The following is a 21595-nucleotide window of genomic DNA, read 5'->3' as shown; positions in this document are numbered from 1 at the left end:
TAATTATGCTGGCTGCTTTGCCGAGGCAGCAGGCAGTGTGGACAGAGTCAATGAATGGGAGGCTGGTTTGCGTGATGGATTGGGCTACATTCATGACCTTTTATAGTTCCTTGCGGTCTTGCGCAGAGCAGGAGCCATACCAAGCTGTGATACAAGCAGAAAGAATGCTTTCTATGGTGCATCTGTAAACGTTGGTGAGAGTCGTAGCTGACATGCCAAACTTCCTTAGTCTTCTGAGAAGGTAGAGGCGTTGGTGGGCTTTCTTAACTATAGTGTCGGCATGGGGGGACCAGGACAGTTTATTGGTGTTCTGAGCACCTAAAAACGTGAAACTCTCGACCCTTTCTCCTTCGTTCCCGTTGATGTAGACAGGGGCATGTTCTCCTTTATGCTTCCTGAAGTCGACGACAATCTCCGTCGTTTTGTTGACATTGAGGGAGAGATTATTGTTACTGCACCAGTTCACCAGATTCTCTATCGCATTCCTGTACTCTGTCTCATCATTACTTGAGATCCAAACTACTACGGTGGTGTCGTCAGCAAACTTGAAAATTGAATTGGAGCGGAATTTGGCCACACAGTCGTGGGCATGTAAAGAGTATAGTAGGGGGCTGAGAACACAGCCTTGTGGGGCACCAGTGTTGAGGATGATCGTGGAGCAGGTGATGCATAGAAAGTGAATGAGAGATATTTTGCTGCTCAGTTGTTACACCATGGCAACATTTTTTTCTGACCACATTAGAACCACGATTTGTCTAAACTTGGACAAAAGAGCTGAATGCAAGTGGTAATGTGTCAATCACTGCCTTGTCACCAAGGCTACATTTGGCTGAAAGTGGAATAAGGGGGCCCTTGAATAATAGAAGTCAGCTGGAATCAGGGGGTAAGCTTTCCATTGATTGCAGTCACACATTGCATACATTCTTTTGCCAATTTGTCTCACTCCTGCACATCGCTGCAGGAGTTCCTCAGGTAGTTTCCGATCCTCACCAACATAAGCGGTGTCAACAATGACCGACCTCCTATCCAGATTTCAGAAGTGGTATGGTATGTTCTCTGCGTTCCTGACTCCTGCTATACTATAGAAGTCATATTCGATACGTGCAGGCGTAGACCGTTCAGCTCTCCAAGCCCACTACGCCATTTTATGTTATCATGGTCGATTTCCAACTTGAACATCATTTTCCTGCATTATCAGTCTATACCTTTAACTTTTAATGCGGAAGCACGTTTCCTCGTCAGCCTTGAAATGACTTAACTGCCTTTTGGGCAGAGAATTCAGAAGATCCCGTTCACTGAGCACAGAAACTCCTGCTCGGCTCAGTCCTAAATGGCCCTACCCTTATTCAACACTTTGAGCCCTGATTCTCGAGCTCCTAACCAGGAGAAAGATCCTTTCTGCCCCTTACAACCCTGCAAGAATCGTGTATTTTTGAATGAACTTACACTTCTAAACTGTAAAGGATAAAGGCACAGACGTTTTTTTTTCCAGAAGGACAATCTCTCAATCTTAGGAATTCGTTTGGTTAACAGTCTTCGGAATCTGTCTATGGCACGTATATGTTTCCTTCATGAAGGAAGGCCATAATGCGCACAATAATCCAGATCCAGTCTCACCGAGATTCTAACATTGCAGCAAGGCAACATTACTCCCACAGCGGAATCTTTTTATAATACAGGCCAACACACAAGTGAGCATTCGATCCAGGAACTTGAATAGGTCAGTCGGCCCCTAAAGCCTGCTCCGCAATCTAATAAGGTCATAGCTAATGTATTTTTGGCCTCAACCCAAATTTCTGCCTGTCTGCCAGCGATAATCTTTGACCCCCCTTACTCAAGAAACTTCTAATCCGTACATATATCCTTTGAGCCTGCTTCAACTGTTTTGCCTGGAGGAATTATCAAAATTTCAGAATCAGCTGAGAACAGAAAATCATTTTCATCTCCGTCTTAAACGGGAGACCCTTTAATTTTGAATTATCAGCCTCCTTCTCGCCCTCATTCTAGTTTCTCCCACAGGGGGAAACATCCTTTCAGGATCCACACTATTAAAACTACTTATGATATTATTTACTTAAAGAAGATCACCGCTCAATATCATTAACCTACGGGATACAAGCTCGGCTTGCCTCACGAAGCCAGAAGGATACCTGATGTGATTCTAAGGATTGTGATATCTTATGGAAACCTGTGAACTGATAGTTGAAATACAGGTGGAGCAAACTGTGGCTGGATCTCAGAGTTCATGTCAAAGCATTCAATACAAATGACTACTGAAAAACATGAGCAAAACCTGGCGGCAGCTGCTTGCAACAACAGCTTAGTGAAAGATTTGTTTTAAAATAGAATAAATCCTGGAGATCGATCCTTTGTGAAAATAGCTGACGGAAACATTGATTACAGAAGATTTGAAAGTATGCCTTTTATTGTGTAAACTCTGTCATTCATAACACCATTCTTGGAAAATAAGTGGGAGAGAAGGAGTATTGTATTATCGACAACCTTTTAATGTTTAGTAAATGTTTCTTTGTTGCTAAAAACTAATTGACGTTCCTATGAATTTGCTGCCCCACGTTTCTTTAAAAGCAATGTAAAAGTTGCAATTTCTTGAGCCAGGGCTCTATTCTGGGATCTTCCAGTACAATTATAATATCAACGGAATCAACAATTCAGCTACAGCTGATGGCTCACCAAGTCCCATGACTCTCCTAACTTGAGTTCCCAAGTGTGTTCTGTAACGCGATGATAGTGCCACACAAGAAGATGGAGGGTAAGACAAGTCTTACTCGTGACAACGACTTTACTGTGGTTTCTCCGACTGGATCTGTCATTGACAGATGCATATGTGCCAAACAGTAAAGTGAGAAAGAGTTCATGTCTTTCCCCCTCTTGATGTTTCCCTCATCAACATCGAAAAGACCCACTCTAGCCCTTATATATGTCCGCTCTCGAACAATTTGCTCTGTAGTAGTGCTACCGATCCACTCTTGGTGATGGACATTGAAGGCAGCCATCCAGTGTATATTCTGCACCATTGCCACCCTCAACGATTACTTCAAGTCGTGTCAAAGATGGAGGAGTACTGATTAATCAGCTGAGGAGTTGCCACATATGACAACTGACCCGCATTTGAACTCAGAGCACGAGACATAGTGGTTTCCAATGGCAATGTTACAAAGAACAAAGAAAATTACAGCACAGGAACAGGCCCTTCGGCCCTTCAAGCCTGCACCGACCATGCCACCCGTCTGAACTAATACTCTATACCCTTCCGTGGACCATATCCCTCTCTTGCCATCCTATTCATCTGTTTGTCACGACGCCCTTTAAAAGTTACTATCGTATCTGCTTCCACTACCTACCCGGGCAGCGAGTTCCAGGCACCCACCATCCTCTGTGCCAAAAACTTGCCTCGTACATCTCCTTTAAACCTTGCCCTCGCACCATAAACTTATGCCCCCTAGTTATTGAATCTTTTACCCTGGGAAAAAGCTTCTGACTATCCACTCTGTCCATGCCCCTCATAATCTTGAAGACCTCTATCAGGTCTCCGTCGTTCCAGTGAGAACAAACCAGGTTTCTCCAACCTCTCCTCAAAGCTAATGCCCTCCATGCCAGACAACATCGTAATAAATCTTTTCTGCACCATCTCCAAAGCCTCCACAGACGTCTGGTAATGTGGCGACCAGAATTGAACGCAATATTCCAAGTGCAGCCTAATTAATGTCCTATAAAGCTGCAACATGTCTTGCCAATTATTAAACTCAATGCCCCGGCCGATGAAGGCAAGCATGCCATTGGCCTTCTTGGCTACCTTCTCCACCTGCGTTGCCACCCTCAGTGACATAAGAACATAAGAAATACGAGCAGGAGTAGGCCATCTAGCCCATCGAGCCTGCCCCGCCATTCAATAAGATCATGGCTGATCTAATAGTGGTTTGGTTCCACTTATCCGCCCGCTCCCCATAACCCTTAATTCCCTTATTGATCACAAATCTATCCACCTGTGACTTAAACATGTTTAACGAGGTAGCCTCCACTGCTTCAATGGGCAGAGAATTCCAGAGATTCATTACCCTCTGAGAGAAGAAGTTCCTCCTCAACTCTGTCCTAAACTGACTCCCCCTTATTTTGAGTCTGTGTCCCCCAGTTCTTGTTTCCTATCTAAGTGGAAAGAATCTCTCTGCCTCTACCCTGTCTAGCCCCTTCATTATCTTATATGTCTCTATGAGATCTCCCCTCAGCCTTCTAAACTCCAACAAGTACAGGCCCAATCTATTCAATCTCTGCTCATAAGCTAACCCACTCATCTCCGGTATCAACCTGGTGATCCTTCTCTGTACAACCTCCAAGGCCATCACATTCTTTCCCAAATAAGGGGACCAAAATTGCACACAGTACTCCAGTTGCGGCCTCACCAGTACCTTGTACAATTGCAGCAAGACCTGTGTACCTGCACACCCAGATCCCTATCAATACTCTTAAGGGTTCTGCCATTAACTGTATATTTCCTACAATCATTAGACCTTCCAAAATGCACTACCTCACATTCGTCCGGATTAAACTCCGTCTGCCAACTCTCCGCCCAAGTTTCCAACCAATCTATACCCTGCTGTATCCTCTGACGGTCTTTATCACTATCCGCAAATCCACCATCCTTTGTGTGGTCCACAAACTTACTAATCAAATCAGTTACATTTTCCTCCAAATCATTTATATTATTACAAACAGCCAAAGTCCCAGCACTGATCCCTGAGGAACGCCACGTGTCACAGCCCTCCATTCAGAAACGCACCCCCATTGCTACCCTCTGTCTTCTATCACCGAGCCTGTTCTGTATCCACCTTGCCAGCTCACTTCTGATCCCGTGCAACTTCACCTTTGTGCCAGTCTGCCATGAAGGACCTTGTCAAAGGCCTCACTGAAGTCCATGTAGACATGTAGACATCGATCATCTTCGTCACTTCCTCGAAAAACGCGATCAAGTTAGTGAGACACGACCTTCCCTTCATAAAACTATGTTGCCACTCGCTAATAAGTCCACTTATTTCCAAGTGGGAGTAAATGCTGTCTCGGAGAATCCTCTCCAATAATTTCTCTACCACTGACATAAGGCTCAACGACTTGTAAATACCTGGATTATCCTTGCTATCCTTCTTAAACGAAGGAAAAGCATTGGCTATTTTCCAGTCGGCTGGAACCTCCCCTGTAACACACCCGTCAACTCAACACTCTGATCAAGACCTTTGACCCGGACCTTCAGAACACCCTCCGTGCTCTAATCCCACGTACTCCCCGCGTTGGAGATCTCTACTGCCTCCCGAAGATACACAAGGCAAACACACCCGGCCGTCCCATCGTATCGGGCAATGGGACCCTGTGCGAGAACCTCTCCGGCTATGTCGAGGGCATCCTGAAACCCATTGTACAAAGAACCCCCAGCTTTTGTCGCGACACGACGGACTTCCTACAGAAACTCGGCACACATGGAGCAGTTGAACCAGGAGCGCTCCTCGTCACAATGGATGTCTCGGCACTCTACACCAGCATCCCCCATGACGATGGCATTGCTGCAACGGCCTCAGTGCTCAGCGCCAACAACTGCCAGTTTCCAGATGCAATTTTACATCTCATCCACTTCATCCTGGACCACAATATCTTCACCTTCAACAACCAGTTCTTCATCCAGACACACGGAACAGCCATGGGGACCAAATCTGCACCTCAATATGCCAACATCTTCATGCACAGGTTCGAACAAGACTTCTTCACCGCACGGGACCTTCAACCGATGCTACACACTAGATACATCGATGACATTTTCTTCCTTTGGACTCATGGTGAACAATCACTGAAACAACTCTATGATGACGTCAACAAGTTCCATCCCACCATCAGGCTCACCATAGACTACTCTCCGGAATCGGTTGCATTCTTGGACACATGCATCTCCATTAAGGACGGTCACCTCAGCACCTCACTGTACCGCAAGCCCACGGATAACCTCACGATGCTCCACTTCTCCAGCTTCCACCCTAAACACGTTAAAGAAGCCATCCCCTACGGACAAGCCCTCCGTATACACAGGATCTGCTCGGATGAGGAGGATCGCAACAGACACCTCCAGACGCTGAAAGGTGCCCTCATAAGAACAGGATATGGCGCTAGACTCATTGATCAACAGTTCCAACGCGCCACAGCGAAAAACCGCACCGACCTCCTCAGAAGACAAACACGGGACACAGTGGACAGAGTACCCTTCGTTGTCCAGTACTTCCCCGGAGCGGAGAAGCTACGGCATCTCCTCCGGAGCCTTCAACATGTCATTGATGAAGATGAACATCTCGCCAAGGCCATCCCCACACCCCCACTTCTTGCCTTCAAACAACCGCACAACCTCAAACAGACCATTGTCCGCAGCAAACTACCCAGCCTTCAGGAGAACAGTGACCAAGACACCACACAACCCTGCCACAGCAACCTCTGTAAGACGTGCCGGATCATCGACATAGATGCCATCATCTCACGTGAGAACACCATCCACCAGGTACACGGTACATACTCTTGCAACTCGGCCAACGTTGTCTACCTGATACGCTGCAAGAAAGGATGTCCTGAGGCATGGTACATTGGGGAAACTATGCAGACGCTGCGACAACGGATGAATGAACACCGCTCGACAATCACCAGGCAAGACTGTTCTCTTCCTGTTGGGGAGCACTTCAGCGGTCACGGGCATTCGGCCTCTGATATTCGGGTAAGCGTTCTCCAAGGCGGCCTTCGCGACACACGACAGCGCAGAGTCGCTGAGCAGAAACTGATAGCCAAGTTCCGCACACATGCGGACGGCCTCAACCGGGATATTGGGTTCATGTCACACTATTTGTAACGCCCACAGTTGCGTGGACCTGCAGAGTTTCACTGGCTGTCTTGTCTGGAGATAATATACATCTTTTTAGCCTGTCTTGATGCTCTCTCCACTACCATTGTTTTGTTTCTTAACGACTTGATTAGTTGTAAGTATTCGCATTCCAACCATTATTCATGTAAATTGAGTCTGTGTCTTTATAAACTCTGTTTGTGAACAGAATTCCCACTCACCTGAAGAAGGGGCTTAGAGCTTCGAAAGCTTGTGTGGCTTTTGCTACCAAATAAACCTGTTGGACTTTAACCTGGTGTTGTTAATCTTCTTACTGTGTGTACCTCCCCTGTAGCCAGGGAGGATACAACGATTTTTGTCAAGGCCCCAGCAATTTCCTCCCTTGCCTCTCTCATTATTCTAGGGTATATCCCATCAGACCTTGGGGACTTGGCGACCTTAATGTTTCTCAAGACCCCTAATACCTCCTTCTTTTTGATCTCAACGTGACTCAAACTATCTACACTCGCTTCCCCAGACTCACCATCCAGCAACTTCTTCTCTTTGCTGAATATTGATGCAAAGTACTCACTTAATATCTCGTCCATTTCCTCTGGCTTCACGTATAGATTCCCTCTCCTGTCCGTGAGTGGGCCAACCTTCTCCCTGGCTACCCTCTTGCTCGTTATGTATGTTTGAAAAAGCCTTGTGATTTTCCATAATCGTGCTGGGCAATGACTTTTTGTGACCCCTTTTAGCCCTCCTTACTCCTTGCTTAAGTTTCTTTCTACTTTCCCTGTATTCCACACTTGCGTCGTGTGTTTCCAGCCTCCTAGCCTTGACAAATGCTTTATTTTTCTCCTTGACTAGCCGCACAATATCTCTAGTTATGCAAGGTTCCCGAAACTTGCCATACTTGCCCTTCATCCAGTCCTGAATGTGCCAGTCCTAAATTCGCATCAACTTACACTTGAAAGCCTCCAGCATGCCAGATGTTGATTTGCCCTCAGGCATCTGTCCCCAATCTACATTCATCAGTTCCTGCCGAATACTGTTGTAATTAGCCTTCTCCCAATTTAGCACCTTCACTTGAGTACTATCTTTATCCATCAGTACCATAAAGCTTACTGAATTGAGACCACTGTTCTCGAACTACTCCCCAACTGGAACGTCGTTACTTGTGAGGAAATTGAGCTACAGATGTCGGCAACTAAAACTCTAATTCTATAGGGCATTGCTGAAACCGCATCTAGATTATCGTGTACAGTATTGGCCTCATTATTTAACGAATCATGTAAATGCATTAGACCCATACAAACTCGACAGTGCGCAAAGATGCCATCTGACCCGAGTCTGCTCCGACTTTGTGAAATCGCATCCCACCCAGGTTCTCCCCTTGGCCCTATCCCCGGAACCACTTGCATTTACTGTGACTAATCCACGTGACTGCACATCTTCGTCTAGTCACTTGGATAAGTCATAGTAAATGCAAGGCAATTTGGAATGGCCAATCCACCTAACCTTCACGTCTTTGTATTCTGGAACGAACTGGTGCATCAAGGTAGAGACGGGGAAAATGCGCAAACTCCATACAGACAGTCACAAGGCCAGAATCGAACCGGTGTTCTGGCGTTGTGAAGCAGCCGTGCTAACCACTGTGCCACCATGCCGCCCCAATTAGAAGCAACGCAGAAAGGTTTTGCTGTACTTAAAGTTAAAGTTAATTTATTAGTCACAAGTAAGGCTGACATTAACTCTGCAATGAAGTTACTGTGAAATTCCCCCAGTCGCCACACTCCGGTGCCTGTTCGGATCATTGCACCTAACCAGCACGGCTTTCAGACTGTGGGAGGAAACCGGAGCACCCGGAGAAAACCCAGAAAGACACGGGGAGAACATGCAACTCCATCCAGACAGTGACCCAAGCTGGGAATCGAACTGGGGTCCTTGGCGCTCTGCGACAGCAGTGTGAACCACTGTGCCGCCCATCAAGGAAGGGTCTGTTGTCTTATGAGGAACAATTGGAGAGTTCTTATCTACTCGAGTTTAGAGAGGAAGAAGCCACTTGATCAAAACCATTAAGATCCTGAGGGACATTTCAGGATGAATTTTGGGAGATTGTTTTCTTTTGTTGGATAATCTAGACTAAGGTTTCACGGTTTTAACATAAGTGGTCACTCATTTAAGACGGAAATCAGGAAAAATATTTTCTCTGAAGAGTTCTGAAGCACGAGCACTCTACTTCAGCTTTGCATATTTGAAAAACAGAAATAATGTCTTAATTGTCCTTGGCGGTAGGTAGGAATGTCATTTCAAGTTCGCATTCAGATTAACTCGATCTTATTGATTGACGGAGCAGGCACAAAGTGACCTACTTCTGCTCCTCATTCATATGTACCTATGTTGAGGACTCCTCGGACACATCCCTCTCGACTGCATACGATAATGCCAACACCTCGGCAGAGTCTGTCCTGCTGATCAGTCAGGACATACCCAGGAATGTTGGTGAGTGGGACATTTCCTGCAAGGTATGATTCCGTGAGTACGAATACGTCAGCCCCACTAGCCTCCATATTCGTTCAGAGGGCTGAGTTCGCCATTGTCATTTGCTATTGCCATTTAATGTCAGATCCGCCCGGTTTCCTTCTGGTTGACTTTTTTACCGTCATTATTTGGTTTGTGAAATGGAGTTACATGTAAGTCAACAGATTCCCCTCATAAATGGCATTCGTGAACTGGATGGGATTTTTTCCCCGAAAATCGGCAATCCCCTCCCCGTGGTTCTGCAGCACTTCACTCTGGCCATACTATCCACAGAAACTTGCCTGAACTTTCTTCACTCCATGTCACTCCCCAATTTCATATCTACCGCCACTCACTTAAAATACGAGGAAACCACCTACATATGAGTGCTATTGTTCAATTTGACAAAACCTGAGTACTCTGACTCCTGTAAGTGAAATCGGTTCCTGGACATACGCCTCTCTTGTGCGCAAGATGAAATGAGAAGGGATCTGGGAAGTGTGGATTGGCACAGGCTGTTCTCTGGTAAGGATGTAAATGGAAAGTGGGAGGCCTTCAAAGGAGAAATTTTGAGAGTGCAGAGTTTGTATGTTCCTGTCAGGATTAAAGGCAAAGTAAATAGGAATAAGGAACCTTGTATCTCGAGGGAGATTGTAACACTGATTAAGACGACGAGAGAGTTGTATGAAATGTACAGGCAGCAAGGAACAGATCAGATGCTCGAGGAGTATAAAAAGTGCAAGAAGCTACTTAAGAGGGAAATCAGGAGGGCTAAAAGAAGACATGAGGTTGCTTTGGCAGACAGAGTGAAGGAAAATCCAAACAGCTTCTATAGGTATGTTAAGAGCAAAAGAATAGTGAGGGATAAAATTGGTCCCCTTGAAGACCAGAGTGGTAGACTGTGTATGGAACCAAAAGAGATGGGGGAGATACTAAATGTTTTTTTTGCATCCGTATTTACTGAGGAAACGGGCATGGAGTCTACGGAAATAGGGTAAACAGGTAGGGAGGCCGTGGAACCTTTACAGATTAAAGGGGAGGAGGTGCTCGCTGTCTTGAGGCAAATCAGAGTGGATAAATCCCCAGGACCAAACAGGGTATTCCCACGGACCTTGAGGGACGCTAGTGTTGAAATTGCAGGGGCCCTGGCAGACATATTTAAAATGTCAGTATTCACGGGGGAGGTGCCGGATGATTGGAGGGTGGCTCATGTTGTTCCGTTGTTTAAAAAAGGTTCCAAAAGAAATCCGGGAAATTATAGGCCAGCAAGTTTGACGTCGGTGGTGGGCAAGTTATTGGAAGGTGTGATAAGGGATAGGATCTACAAATATTTGGATAGACAGGGACTTATTAGGGAGAGTCAACATGGCGTTGTGCGTGGTAGGTCATGTTTGACCAATCTATTAGAGCTTTTCGAGGAGGTTACCAGGAAAGTGGATCAAGGGAAGGCGGTGGATGTTGTCTACCTGGATTTCAGCAAGGCCTTTGACAAGGTCCCTCATGGGAGGTTAGTTAGGAAGGTTCAGTCGCTAGGTATACATGGGGAGGTAGTAAATTGGATTAGACACTGGCTCAATGGAAGAAGCCAGAGAGTGGTTGTGGAGGATTGCTTCTCTGAGTGGAGGCCTGTGACTAGTGGTGTGCCGCAGGGATCGGTTTTGGGTCCATTGTTGTTTGTCATCAATATCAATGATCTGCATTGTAATGTGGTAAATTGGATCAGCAAGTTTGCTGATGATACAAAGATTGGAGGTATAGCGGACAGTGAGGAAGGTTTTCAAAGCTTGCAGTGGGATTTGGACCAACTAGAAAAATGGGCTGGAAAATGGCAAATGGAATTTAACGCAGACAAGTGTGAGATATTGCACATTGGAAGGACAAACCAAAGTAGAACGCACAGGGTAAATGGTAGGACTCTGAAGAGTGTATCTGAACAGAGGGATCTGGGAATACAGGTACAGAATTCCCTAAAAGTGACGTCACAGGTGGATAGGGTCGTAAAGAGTGCCTTTGGTACATTGGCCTTTATAAATCGGAGTATCGAGTATAAAAGTTGGAGTGTTATGGTAAGGTTATATAAGGCATTGGTGAGGCCGAATTTGGAGTATTGTGTACAGTTTTGGTCACCTCGTTACAGGAAGGATGTAAATAAGGTTGAAAGAGTGCAGAGAAGGTTCACAAGGATGTTGCCGGGACTTGAGAAGCTGAGTTACAGAGAGAGATTGAATAGGTTGGGACTTTATTCCCTGGAGCGTAGAAGATTGAGGGGAGATTTGATAGAGGTGTATAAGATTTTGATGGGTATAGATAGAGTGAATGCAAGCGGGCTTTTTCCGCTGAGGCTAGGGGAGAAAAAAACCAGAGGGCATGGGTTAAGGTTGAAAGGAGAAAAGTTTAAAGGGAATATTAGGGGGGGCGTCTTCACGCAGAGAGTGGTGGGAGTGTGGAATGAGCTGCCAGATAAAATGGTAAACATTTAAGAAAATCTTGGACGGGTTCATGGATGAGAGGGGTGTGGAGGGATATGGTCCAAGTGCAGGTCAGTGGGACTCGGCAAAAAATGGTTCGGCACAGACAAGAAGGGCCAAAAGGCCTGTTTCTGAGCTGTAATTTTCTATGATTCTATGGTTCTAAGAGAATTCTGGATTCCACCATGGAAGGTCATGTGCAGACCACGGGATTGTGATGGCCGGCTCGAGGCACTGAAGTAAAATGTAGCTCTGTTTTAGCAAGTAGTTTGCCTCAGAGTTTTTATTCTTGTCCGTCGATCATCAGCTCGGATATTGAAGACATCATCCGTCACTGTAGCCTACGAACTGATCTCACTTCAGTGCACTATGTAGTATGTCTCCCGCGGTCAGTTGTGTGGACTATTTCATAACACATTTACCAATAGTCACACCTGGATTATTAATAAGAGTAAAATCTCCCCTTGTATCTTGCAGGCTCACTCGTTGTACTATCCATCAACTGGTCCAGCAAATCAGATTGTGGACTGATCTGCCTCATTGCTATTTGTGGGATGCTGCTGTGCCAAACTTGACTACCAGCTTTTAGAAGGGAGCAATAGTGAGACAATCTGAAATCACAATGTCGTACAAATTAAACAAAATAATAAATGTGTTCGCAATGGAAAATCAAAAGCGACCATGAGACATTTTAGATAAAGCCAAACATATTGCTCGTTAGCATGGTTGAAACTAAAGCTTGTGATAGCTATCTGCTGTCAATAAATTAGAGTTTTATTTTGCAGATTTATTTTCACGCCTTAAACCCTTAAAGTTCGTGTTTATGTTTTTTTCTCGGGTAACCATTAACAGCAATATTATCAGTACATCAAACAATAATATTGCCTGAACTAGAATCCTGACAATGTATCCGCTCCTTGATCTGCACGGCATAATGCAATTTTGGAAGGACTTTTTGCTTCAAATGCAAATTGAATTATTTAATTTATATCAAAAATCCTGTAATAGATAAAGAATAAATTATCCATTGATCCAATATAACGTCTCTAAGTTTACCATTTTATTTGCTTTCCAGGACATCTTCGATTTTTTAATTCATTCCCGTGTTTCTACCCCTGGCGGAGGATTATTGACTATTAGTGCTGTGGGCAAGGAAATATGCAACCACATAATTAGTTTCTCAAAATCAAAAATCCGCTGGAATTTTGAATAAGACGTACGACAAATTTGTTTGGAATAACTGGTGTAATTTAACATTGAAATAGACATTGGCTGGAGGGAAGTTTTATTTTGAGACTATGCATTGCTAAACTTATACTAAATACAGTGACTCATGAAACTCAGTGTACTGATTTTAAGACAGGGCTGTATTGACCAATGAATCGAATGGGAGAATGATATGAAGTCCCCCAGCACACAAGGCAGACAATACATGCAGCCCCATGTCACGCTGAAATACAATGCCTGCACAAGGGCAATTATGCATTTCAAAATCACACTTCCCATCTTTCCGGTGGGCATAATCCAGGGAACATTAATACAAGTCAGTTAATAATCATCCCTGTCGCCAACTACATCTAAATCAATATATCCTGACCTCATAGGATCGTATTTCTCATTAATTTCGGATGTTACGGATAGTAAAATGGGACAATGATTCCCACAGACTCTAACCCACGTGGCACTAGTCCTCACACTGTGAATATCCTTATGTCAGTCTTGCTCGTGTGTTATCACATATGAGTTCGATTGTTCTATTCATCAAACTGGAATTGGTAGCCATTTTGTTCCCGACAAGTGCTGATAAAATGGCCGCATTCAGTAAAACCATTGCCCTCCGGAATGCAGGTTGTCGACTGCCTCATCCCGTCAAGTCCTCTGTATCTTGCCATTGGCCGAAGTTTTACAAAATGTATTCTAGAAGCAAATTGCATCCATTTCATAAATTCAAAATACATGTTTAAATGAGAAATATTCATTTCGAGCTGTCTTTTATAACGACAGACTCCTGTTAGCCCTCAGCAGTTTAAGAGCATTCGCTCTTAAATCAGTATTGATATAGCATTCTTAAACCCAAGACTCTATGTTTTATTAGCCTGATGTAGCGCTCTAGATCTTTCTGCTACTAACAAATGAAATTAATGTCGTCGCACCTGTTCTGGTGAATTGATGTGCTGACAATAATGTCTCCATCAATGTCAACAAAACGAAGGAGATTGTCATCGACTTCAGGAAGCGTAGTGGAGAACATGCCCCTGTCTACATCAACGGGGACGAAGTTGAAATGGTCGAAAGCTTCAAGTGTTTAGGTGTCCGAATCACCAACAGCCTGTCCTGGTCCCCCATACCGACACTATAGTTAAGAAAGCCCATCAACACCTCTATTTTCTCAGAAAATTAGGGAAATTTGGCATGTCAGCTACAACTCTCATCAACCTTTACAGATGCATCATGGAAAAGGTTTTTTCTGGTAATACCACAGCTTGTCATGGCCCCTGCTCTACCCAAGACAGAAAGAAACCACAAAAGGACAGGAATGTAGCTCAAACCATCACGCAAAACAACCTTCCATCCATTGACGCTGTCCACACTTCCCGCTGCCTCGGCAAAGCAGCCAGCACAATTAAGCACCCCGGACATACTCTCTTCCACCTTCCCCCGTCGGGAAAAAGATAGAAAAGTCTGAGGTCACGTACCAACCGACTCCAGAATATCTTCTTCCCTGCCATCGGACTTTTTAACGGACCAACCTCGTATTAATTTGAACTTTCTCTACACCTTAGTTGTGACTGCAACACGACATTTTGCACTCTCTCGTTTCCTTCTCTATGAATGGTATGCTGCGTCTGTATAGCGCACAAGAAATAATAATTTTCACTGTATGCTTATACATGTGACAATGATAAATTAAATCCAACAAACGAGAGTATTATTTTGCAGATGTTTTAATGTCTAAAATCCTTAAAGTTCGTGTTTCTTTTTTCTCTCAGCTAAACGTTAACAGCAATATAATCAGTATATCAAATTATAATGTTGCCTAAAATGGAATCCTGACAATTTAACTGCTCCTGGTTCTGTGTGGCATAATTTATATCCTAAACCCTGTAACAGATAAAGAATAAATTATCCATTGGTACAATATAGTGCCTAGAAGTTTTCCATGTTGCTTGCTTTCCAGGGCATCTTTGACATTATCTCCTTTATTTTAATGTTCATATCCCTGGGATTATTGATGATTAATGCTGTGGGCGACGAAATACGCACCTATATAATTAGATTCTCAAAGTCAAAAATCCTCTGGAATTTTGAATAGGAAGTACCACAAATTTGTTTGGAATAACTGGCATATATTAACATTCAAGTGGACATTTTAAAGACAGTTTTTACTCCTAAACATTGCTGAATTGGTTGAAAGGTAGGAACATATTACATGTTCTGAGTTGCTAAATTAGGCAGGTGCAAACATAACTCCTTATTACAACCACCAGAATAATGCGTGTGCCTTTGCTCATCTCCAATACAAACAGTTTTGGATTAAATTATTATGTAGATGTTGAAGTACAGGTACATTGAAGTAATTTTATTGATATTGCACGTCAATAATTTTGGTTTATTTATTCAACAAACTCTTTGCCATACCTCCAACTAATTCCATAATTTCACCAATAGTTTTATACACGCTGAATAGATTGTCATTCCAAAAACTGCAATTTTAATTACAATTGTCATTCAGCATTGTTCTGTGACAATTGCATGAACTGCAATGGGAACGGTTGAGGTACAAATTGTGGTTTTCCTTATACAGGAATTATTTTCCGTTAGAAATTGAATAAAACGATCAAAAGCAGTGGAATATATATATTTGATGAATTAAATATAAACAATCAAACCTCATTTGATAGAATTCTATTTAATGAGAAGATAAGGCTTGAAATGTTGGCATATGTGCAAGTATAAGATAGCGTAGTCTACAGCGTGCAGTTTAAATGTTATGCTCAGTACCAAGAACCACAACCATTCATTGCTTCATTAATCGAGTTTAAAATTCTGCATTTATTTTAGCAAAGGATATGTTGTCCCAATGTTGGTGAAACAATATCAGGATCATCACTTTCATGCAAATTAATATCTCTGGATCGAGGCAATGAAGTGCAATAGCTAGGATAAGAGCACCTCCACGTGCGCATAACTAAACATAAACATCTCCAAAGTGAATTGACTGGCCAAGCAAATTGTAACATGCAAGTTAAACCAAAATAAAATCTAATCCAAACTAATCTATTATGGATATTAATTAACTGACCTACAATAGGGAATGTTCCAATTTGGGAACTCTGCCCACCAAATTAATTGCAATTTCGTTCCAACAGATTGTCCACAGAAGTTTTACCAGCCTGAATTGCCGCATCTGCTGCATTCAGCTTTTGATTTTCAATATCACAACTTAGTTCAGGGCAATATAAAGCATAATTAACACATGCGGAGAAAAATGAAATAAACTTCTATCGAGTAAATCAAGAAATGGAAGTCCTCACGACTCCTTTGCATATCACTGAACATCTTCATATTGTGGTGAGAATTCAGCGTCATCTGAAGTAGATGAACCTAACAAGAGAAAAGTTAAACATGTTGATTTAAAGAATGTCAGGATAGCCATCAACATAATAAAGGTTTTTTTTCATTGAATCTCTTTTTCAATCTGTCACATGACCAACTGATACACTAAAAATCCACGTTATAATTTTTGAAATCAATTCAACTGTTACGCGTAGTCAAAGAACTAAACTTATTTGGGGATTTCAATTTCGCAATATTAATTGGGATAGACAAAGTATGAAAGGCTTGGTGAGGACCGGCGGGGGACTTTTGAAGTGCATTCAGCAGAGCTTTTTGATGCAGCACGTAGAAATTTCAAGTAGAAATGGGGCGGTACTTGACCAGATTTTAAGGAATGAAGTCGAGCAAGTGGCCGATTTGTCACTGGTGACACATTTCGGTAAGAGTTTTAACAACACCAGGTTAAAGTCCAACAGGTTTATTTGGTAGCAAATACCATTAGCTTTCGGAGCGCTACTCCTTCATCAGATGGAGTGGAAATGTGCTCTCAAACAGGGCACAGAGACACAAAATCAAGTTACAGAATACTGATTAGAATGCGAATCCCTACAGCCAACCAGATCTTAAAGATACAGCTGTGTTATAGGTTGACCTGAGTGGGTTCGTGATCCGTAGTCCTTTCGGTATCTTGTCTGCTTTCTTACATGTTTGTAGAAACTTGATGTCTGTGTCGCTATGCGTGATCTTCTTGGAGATCCTCTCCACTTGGAGCCGGCAGTTTGCGGTGTCGATGGTAGCCATTATGTGGAGATGCCGGCGTTGGACTGGGGTGTATTGGGGTGAACACAGTAATTTCCACTCCATCTGACGAAGGAGCAGCGCTCCGAAAGCTAATGGGATTTGCTACCAAATAAACCTGTTGGACTTTAACCTGGTGTTGTTAAAACTCTCACTGTGTTCACCCCAGTCCAACGCCGGCATCTCGACATCATGACTACCATCGACACATTTCGGTGACAGTGACCATAACTCGTAAATGTTCAAATGGATTTAATACCTCACCTACTTACGTTGGCGCCACAAACAGGTTGCCAATTTGGCCAATTGTGGGCCCTACTCTTTGCCTGATTACCCTCTTGCCCTTAATGTACTTATAAAGTACCTCCCGATTTACCTTTATTTTGCCCTCCAGTTTTTATTCATGCCTGTCTTCGCTTTTACTTTTTAAAGTACCGCGCCCTCCCCTGCACTTTCCAAACGCGTGTAGTGCATTCATTGCTTTGATTGCCCTGGATCTGGCATTAAGCTATTTTTCCTTGTCCATTTATATATATCGCTTTAAAGATGCTTTTCTGGATTTTTTCGCTTGGAAAAGGACAAAAGTGTACCGAAAAAGCTCATCTGAATTGGGGATGGCCGATTTTAATAGGACGAGACAGGGTTACGCGAAAGTGGACTGGGAACAGTTCCTTGTGGAAAGATCCACATCATAGTCATTGGAAAAGGAGATGCAGATAATGCAATGCTAACATGTTCGCGGAAAGGTAAAACGTAGGCAGAAAAGTCCAGATAAGTCTCTTTAAAGAGATATACAGCAATGGACAAGGAAAAAATAGCTTAATGCCACATCCAGGGGACTCAAAGCAATGAATGGGCAACACGGGTTTGGAAAGTGCAGGGGATGGAACGTAATTTTTTTTAAAAGTAAAAGCGAAGAGGCTCTGAATAAAAGCTGGAGAGCAAAATAAAGGTAAATCGGGAGGTGCTTTATAAGTACATTAAGGGCAAGAAGGTAAGCAGGCAAAGAGTAGGGCCCATGATTGACCAAATTGGCAACCTGTTTGTGGCGTCAAAATAAGTAGGTGAGGAAGTAAATTAACATGTTGCATGTGTCTTCGCTATGGAGAAGGACGCTGCAACTGAATTGGTTGGACTTTAACCTGGTGTTGTCAGACTCCTTACTGAATTGGAGGACAGACAGTGTGGTACCATTATTAAAGAAGGAAATAAACAAAAAGAAAATAATTAATGACAGGCCAGTGAATCGAACATCACTTCGACGGAAAATATTGGGGAAAAAATCTGCAGGACAGAATTAATCTCCGACTAATCAAACACAGTCAGAATGGGTTTGGCAGGGAGAGATCATATTTAAGAAATTTGATTGAATGTTTCGAGGAAGTGGCTTGATGTGTAAATGAGAGCACTGCAGCTGATATGGTTAGAATGGGCTTCAATAAGGCATTTGGCAAGATCCCGCATGGGAGTCTGGTCAAGAAGATAAAAGCCCATGGGGTCCAGTGCAAATTGGAAAATTGGATCCAAAATTGGTTTAGAGACAGGACACAGGGGATGATGGGCGAAAGTTGATTTTGTGACTGGAAGCCACTGGCAAGTGGTATACCACAGGCCTCGGTGATGAGTCAGTTACTCGTTCTGGTGTACATGATTGATCTAGAACTGAATATGGCGGGGTGGGAGAGGGCGGGGTATGATCAGTACGTTTGACGATGACACGAAAATTGGTGGTGTGGTAAATATTGAGGAGGAAACCCTTTGATTACAAGTTGTGGTGGACGGGCTGACCTAATGGAGGGGACAGTGGCAACTGCACTTTAACGCTGAAAAGTGTGAGTTATGAATTCTGGGAGGACGAACGAGGCAAAGTGATACAAAATGAACGGTAGGGCGATATGAAGCACAACACACAAGAGGAATCTTGGGCTGCATTTCCAATGATCCGTGAAGGCAGCAGGACATGTGTATAACGCGCTAACATATGCGTAATTGCCTTTATTAACCAAGGCAAAAAATATAGCAGCAGGACGGTTGTAATAAAGCAGCAAACACTAGTTAAGCCACAAAAAGAATATTTTGCGTAGTTTTGGGCGACTGACTTCGGAAGAATGTAATTGCACTATAAAACGGTGCAGAGATCGTTCACCAGTATTTTGCCTCAGCTGGTAGCTTCGGCTATAAAGGTTGGGTATACTGGAATTGCTTTCATCAGAGCAGAGAAAACTGATGGTGGATCTGTTCGAGCAGTAGAAATGTATGAGAGACATCGATAGGGTAGATAGGAAGAATCGCTCCCCTTAGTACAGAAGTCGATAACGAGGGACATAGATTTAAATTCAAGGCTAGCAAATATCAAGGGGGTTAAAGGTAAAACTTCTTCACCAAAAGTGTGTGGGAATCGAGAGCTCACTGCCTGATAGGTTAGTCGAGGTGTGAACACTCACAATGTTCAAAAAGGTTTTAGATGAGCGCCTGAAACGACAGATCAGACAAGACAACGGGAGAAGTGCTGGAAAATGGAATTAGAGTAGATAGAAGTCCGTACACCATCACTGATGCTATGCGCCGAAAGGCCCCTTTTTGTGATGTAAAACTCTAGGAAGTTGTGAGCATGACTCTATTTTGCCTGAGGGACTTAATTCCTATTTATTGTTCATCCCACTAAAATGCATTAACAACATTAGAATACAGGCACTTAATAACGAAACAATGGGAAATGGAGTATAACGTTGATAAATGCGAGGTTATACACTTTGGAGGAAATAATAACAAATGGGATTACTATCTCAATGGAAACAAATTAAAACATGCTACCGTGCAAAGGGACCTGGGGGTCCTTGTGCATGAGACGCAAAAGCCCAGTCTGCAGGTACAACAGGTGATCAAGAAGGCAAATGGGATGTTGGCCTATATTGCGAGGGGGATAGAATATAAAAGCAGGGATGTCTTGATGCACCTGTACAGGGCATTGGTGAGGCCGCAGCTGGAATACTGTGTGCAGTATTGGTCCCCTTATATGAGGAAGGATATATTGGCATTGGAGGGAGTGCAGAGAAGGTTCACCAGGTTGATACCGGAGATCAGGGGTTTGGATTATGAGGAGAGGCTGAGGAGATTGCGTTTGTACTCGTTGGAGTTTAGAAGGATGAGGGGGGATCTTATGGAGACTTATAAGATAATGCGGGGGCTGGATAGGGTGGAGGCGGAGAGATTCTTTCCACTTAGTAAGGAAGTTAAAACTAGAGGACACAGCCTCAAAATAAAGGGGGGTCGGTTTAAGACAGAGGTGAGGAGGAACTTCTTCTCCCAGAGGGTGGTGAATCTCTGGAATTCTCTGCCCACTGAGGTGGTGGAGGCTACCTCGCTGAATATGTTTAAAGCGCGGATGGATGGATTCCTGATCGGTAAGGGAATTAAGGGTTATGGGGATCAGGCGGGTAAGTGGTACTGATCCACGTCAGATCAGCCATGATCTTATTGAATGGCGGGGCAGGCTCGAGGGGCTAGATGGCCTACTCCTGCTCCTATTTCTTATGTTCTTATGTTCTCATTTTACAGGACAATACAGAGTGCGAGCGCTGTTCTATGGTTATGCAAAATGTATTGTATTTCTTACTGCTGAGGATGTATCAACAATTTCGTACACTTTCTGTAAGAAGCAATGGTAACAGATTCAATGTGTATGATGCACGGATGATTTTGGTTTGAAGCCGTTCTCCATTTGTTTCCTAGCTAACAACTAATTAAGAATTACCAAATCCAATAATATCTAATTATCTCGAACATTAGGTTTATAGGCATCCCGTCATAATGCATGCAGGTACTAGGGCAATAACTGTTCTGAAACCACTTAGGGTCACAGCTAAAGAGTGCAAGAACCCTGGAAGGATGCAATCAAAATGCTTCAATTGGACGTTACCAGCGAAAATTGACATATATATTCTGCACGGAGTTCGCGTTAATAAAATGAGTACGCAGTAAAACCAGCTCATTGTTAGATTTTTGTGTGTTTACAAAATATATTTGCCTGATTGCGAGTGTCCTTTCATTGTATCGCTCTCTGCGTGCGATAAAGGGAAGTAAAAGCGCTCATATTGTTCTCGGTCTCATATTGTTCTACCTTGCGTATTTATATCTTCACGCTCATGTGAATCGCTCCCAGTGTAATATTCCAAGTTGCTCAGCGACCAGTTAGAGTGGAAATCTATGAAACATATTTTAATCTGAAACTGCAAAATGTTATTTAAAGTAAAAATGTTCCGTACATGAAAATTGAGGATATTTACCTGGACGTGGGCCAAGTTCTTCAATGTCAATCTCTTCATAAACAGGGCCAAGAAATCCAGTGATAGAATGGTGCCTATTCTTATGATCTGTAGCATTAAGAACC

The 21595-nt window shown here is 43.4% G+C and overlaps 1 protein-coding gene across 1 annotated transcript in view; it reads right to left on the bottom strand.

Moving 5' to 3' along the window:
* Positions 1 to 21595, bottom strand: part of LOC144485304 (scavenger receptor cysteine-rich type 1 protein M130-like) — a 107685-nt gene that overhangs the window by 67578 nt on the left and 18512 nt on the right. Inside the window, exons 6-7 of the mRNA XM_078203518.1 lie at positions 21492 to 21578; positions 16404 to 16455 (exon numbers count right to left, since the gene is read on the bottom strand). Coding sequence (XP_078059644.1) covers positions 16404 to 16455; positions 21492 to 21578 — 139 coding nt within the window. The remainder of the gene's footprint in view (positions 1 to 16403; positions 16456 to 21491; positions 21579 to 21595) is intronic.

Source organism: Mustelus asterias, chromosome 3 (genome assembly GCF_964213995.1).
Source record: "Mustelus asterias chromosome 3, sMusAst1.hap1.1, whole genome shotgun sequence".
NCBI classification, from domain to species: Eukaryota; Metazoa; Chordata; class Chondrichthyes; order Carcharhiniformes; family Triakidae; genus Mustelus; species Mustelus asterias.
The sequence above is the reverse complement of the archived record's forward strand: the minus strand, read 5'-3'. Positions and strand labels throughout refer to the sequence as shown.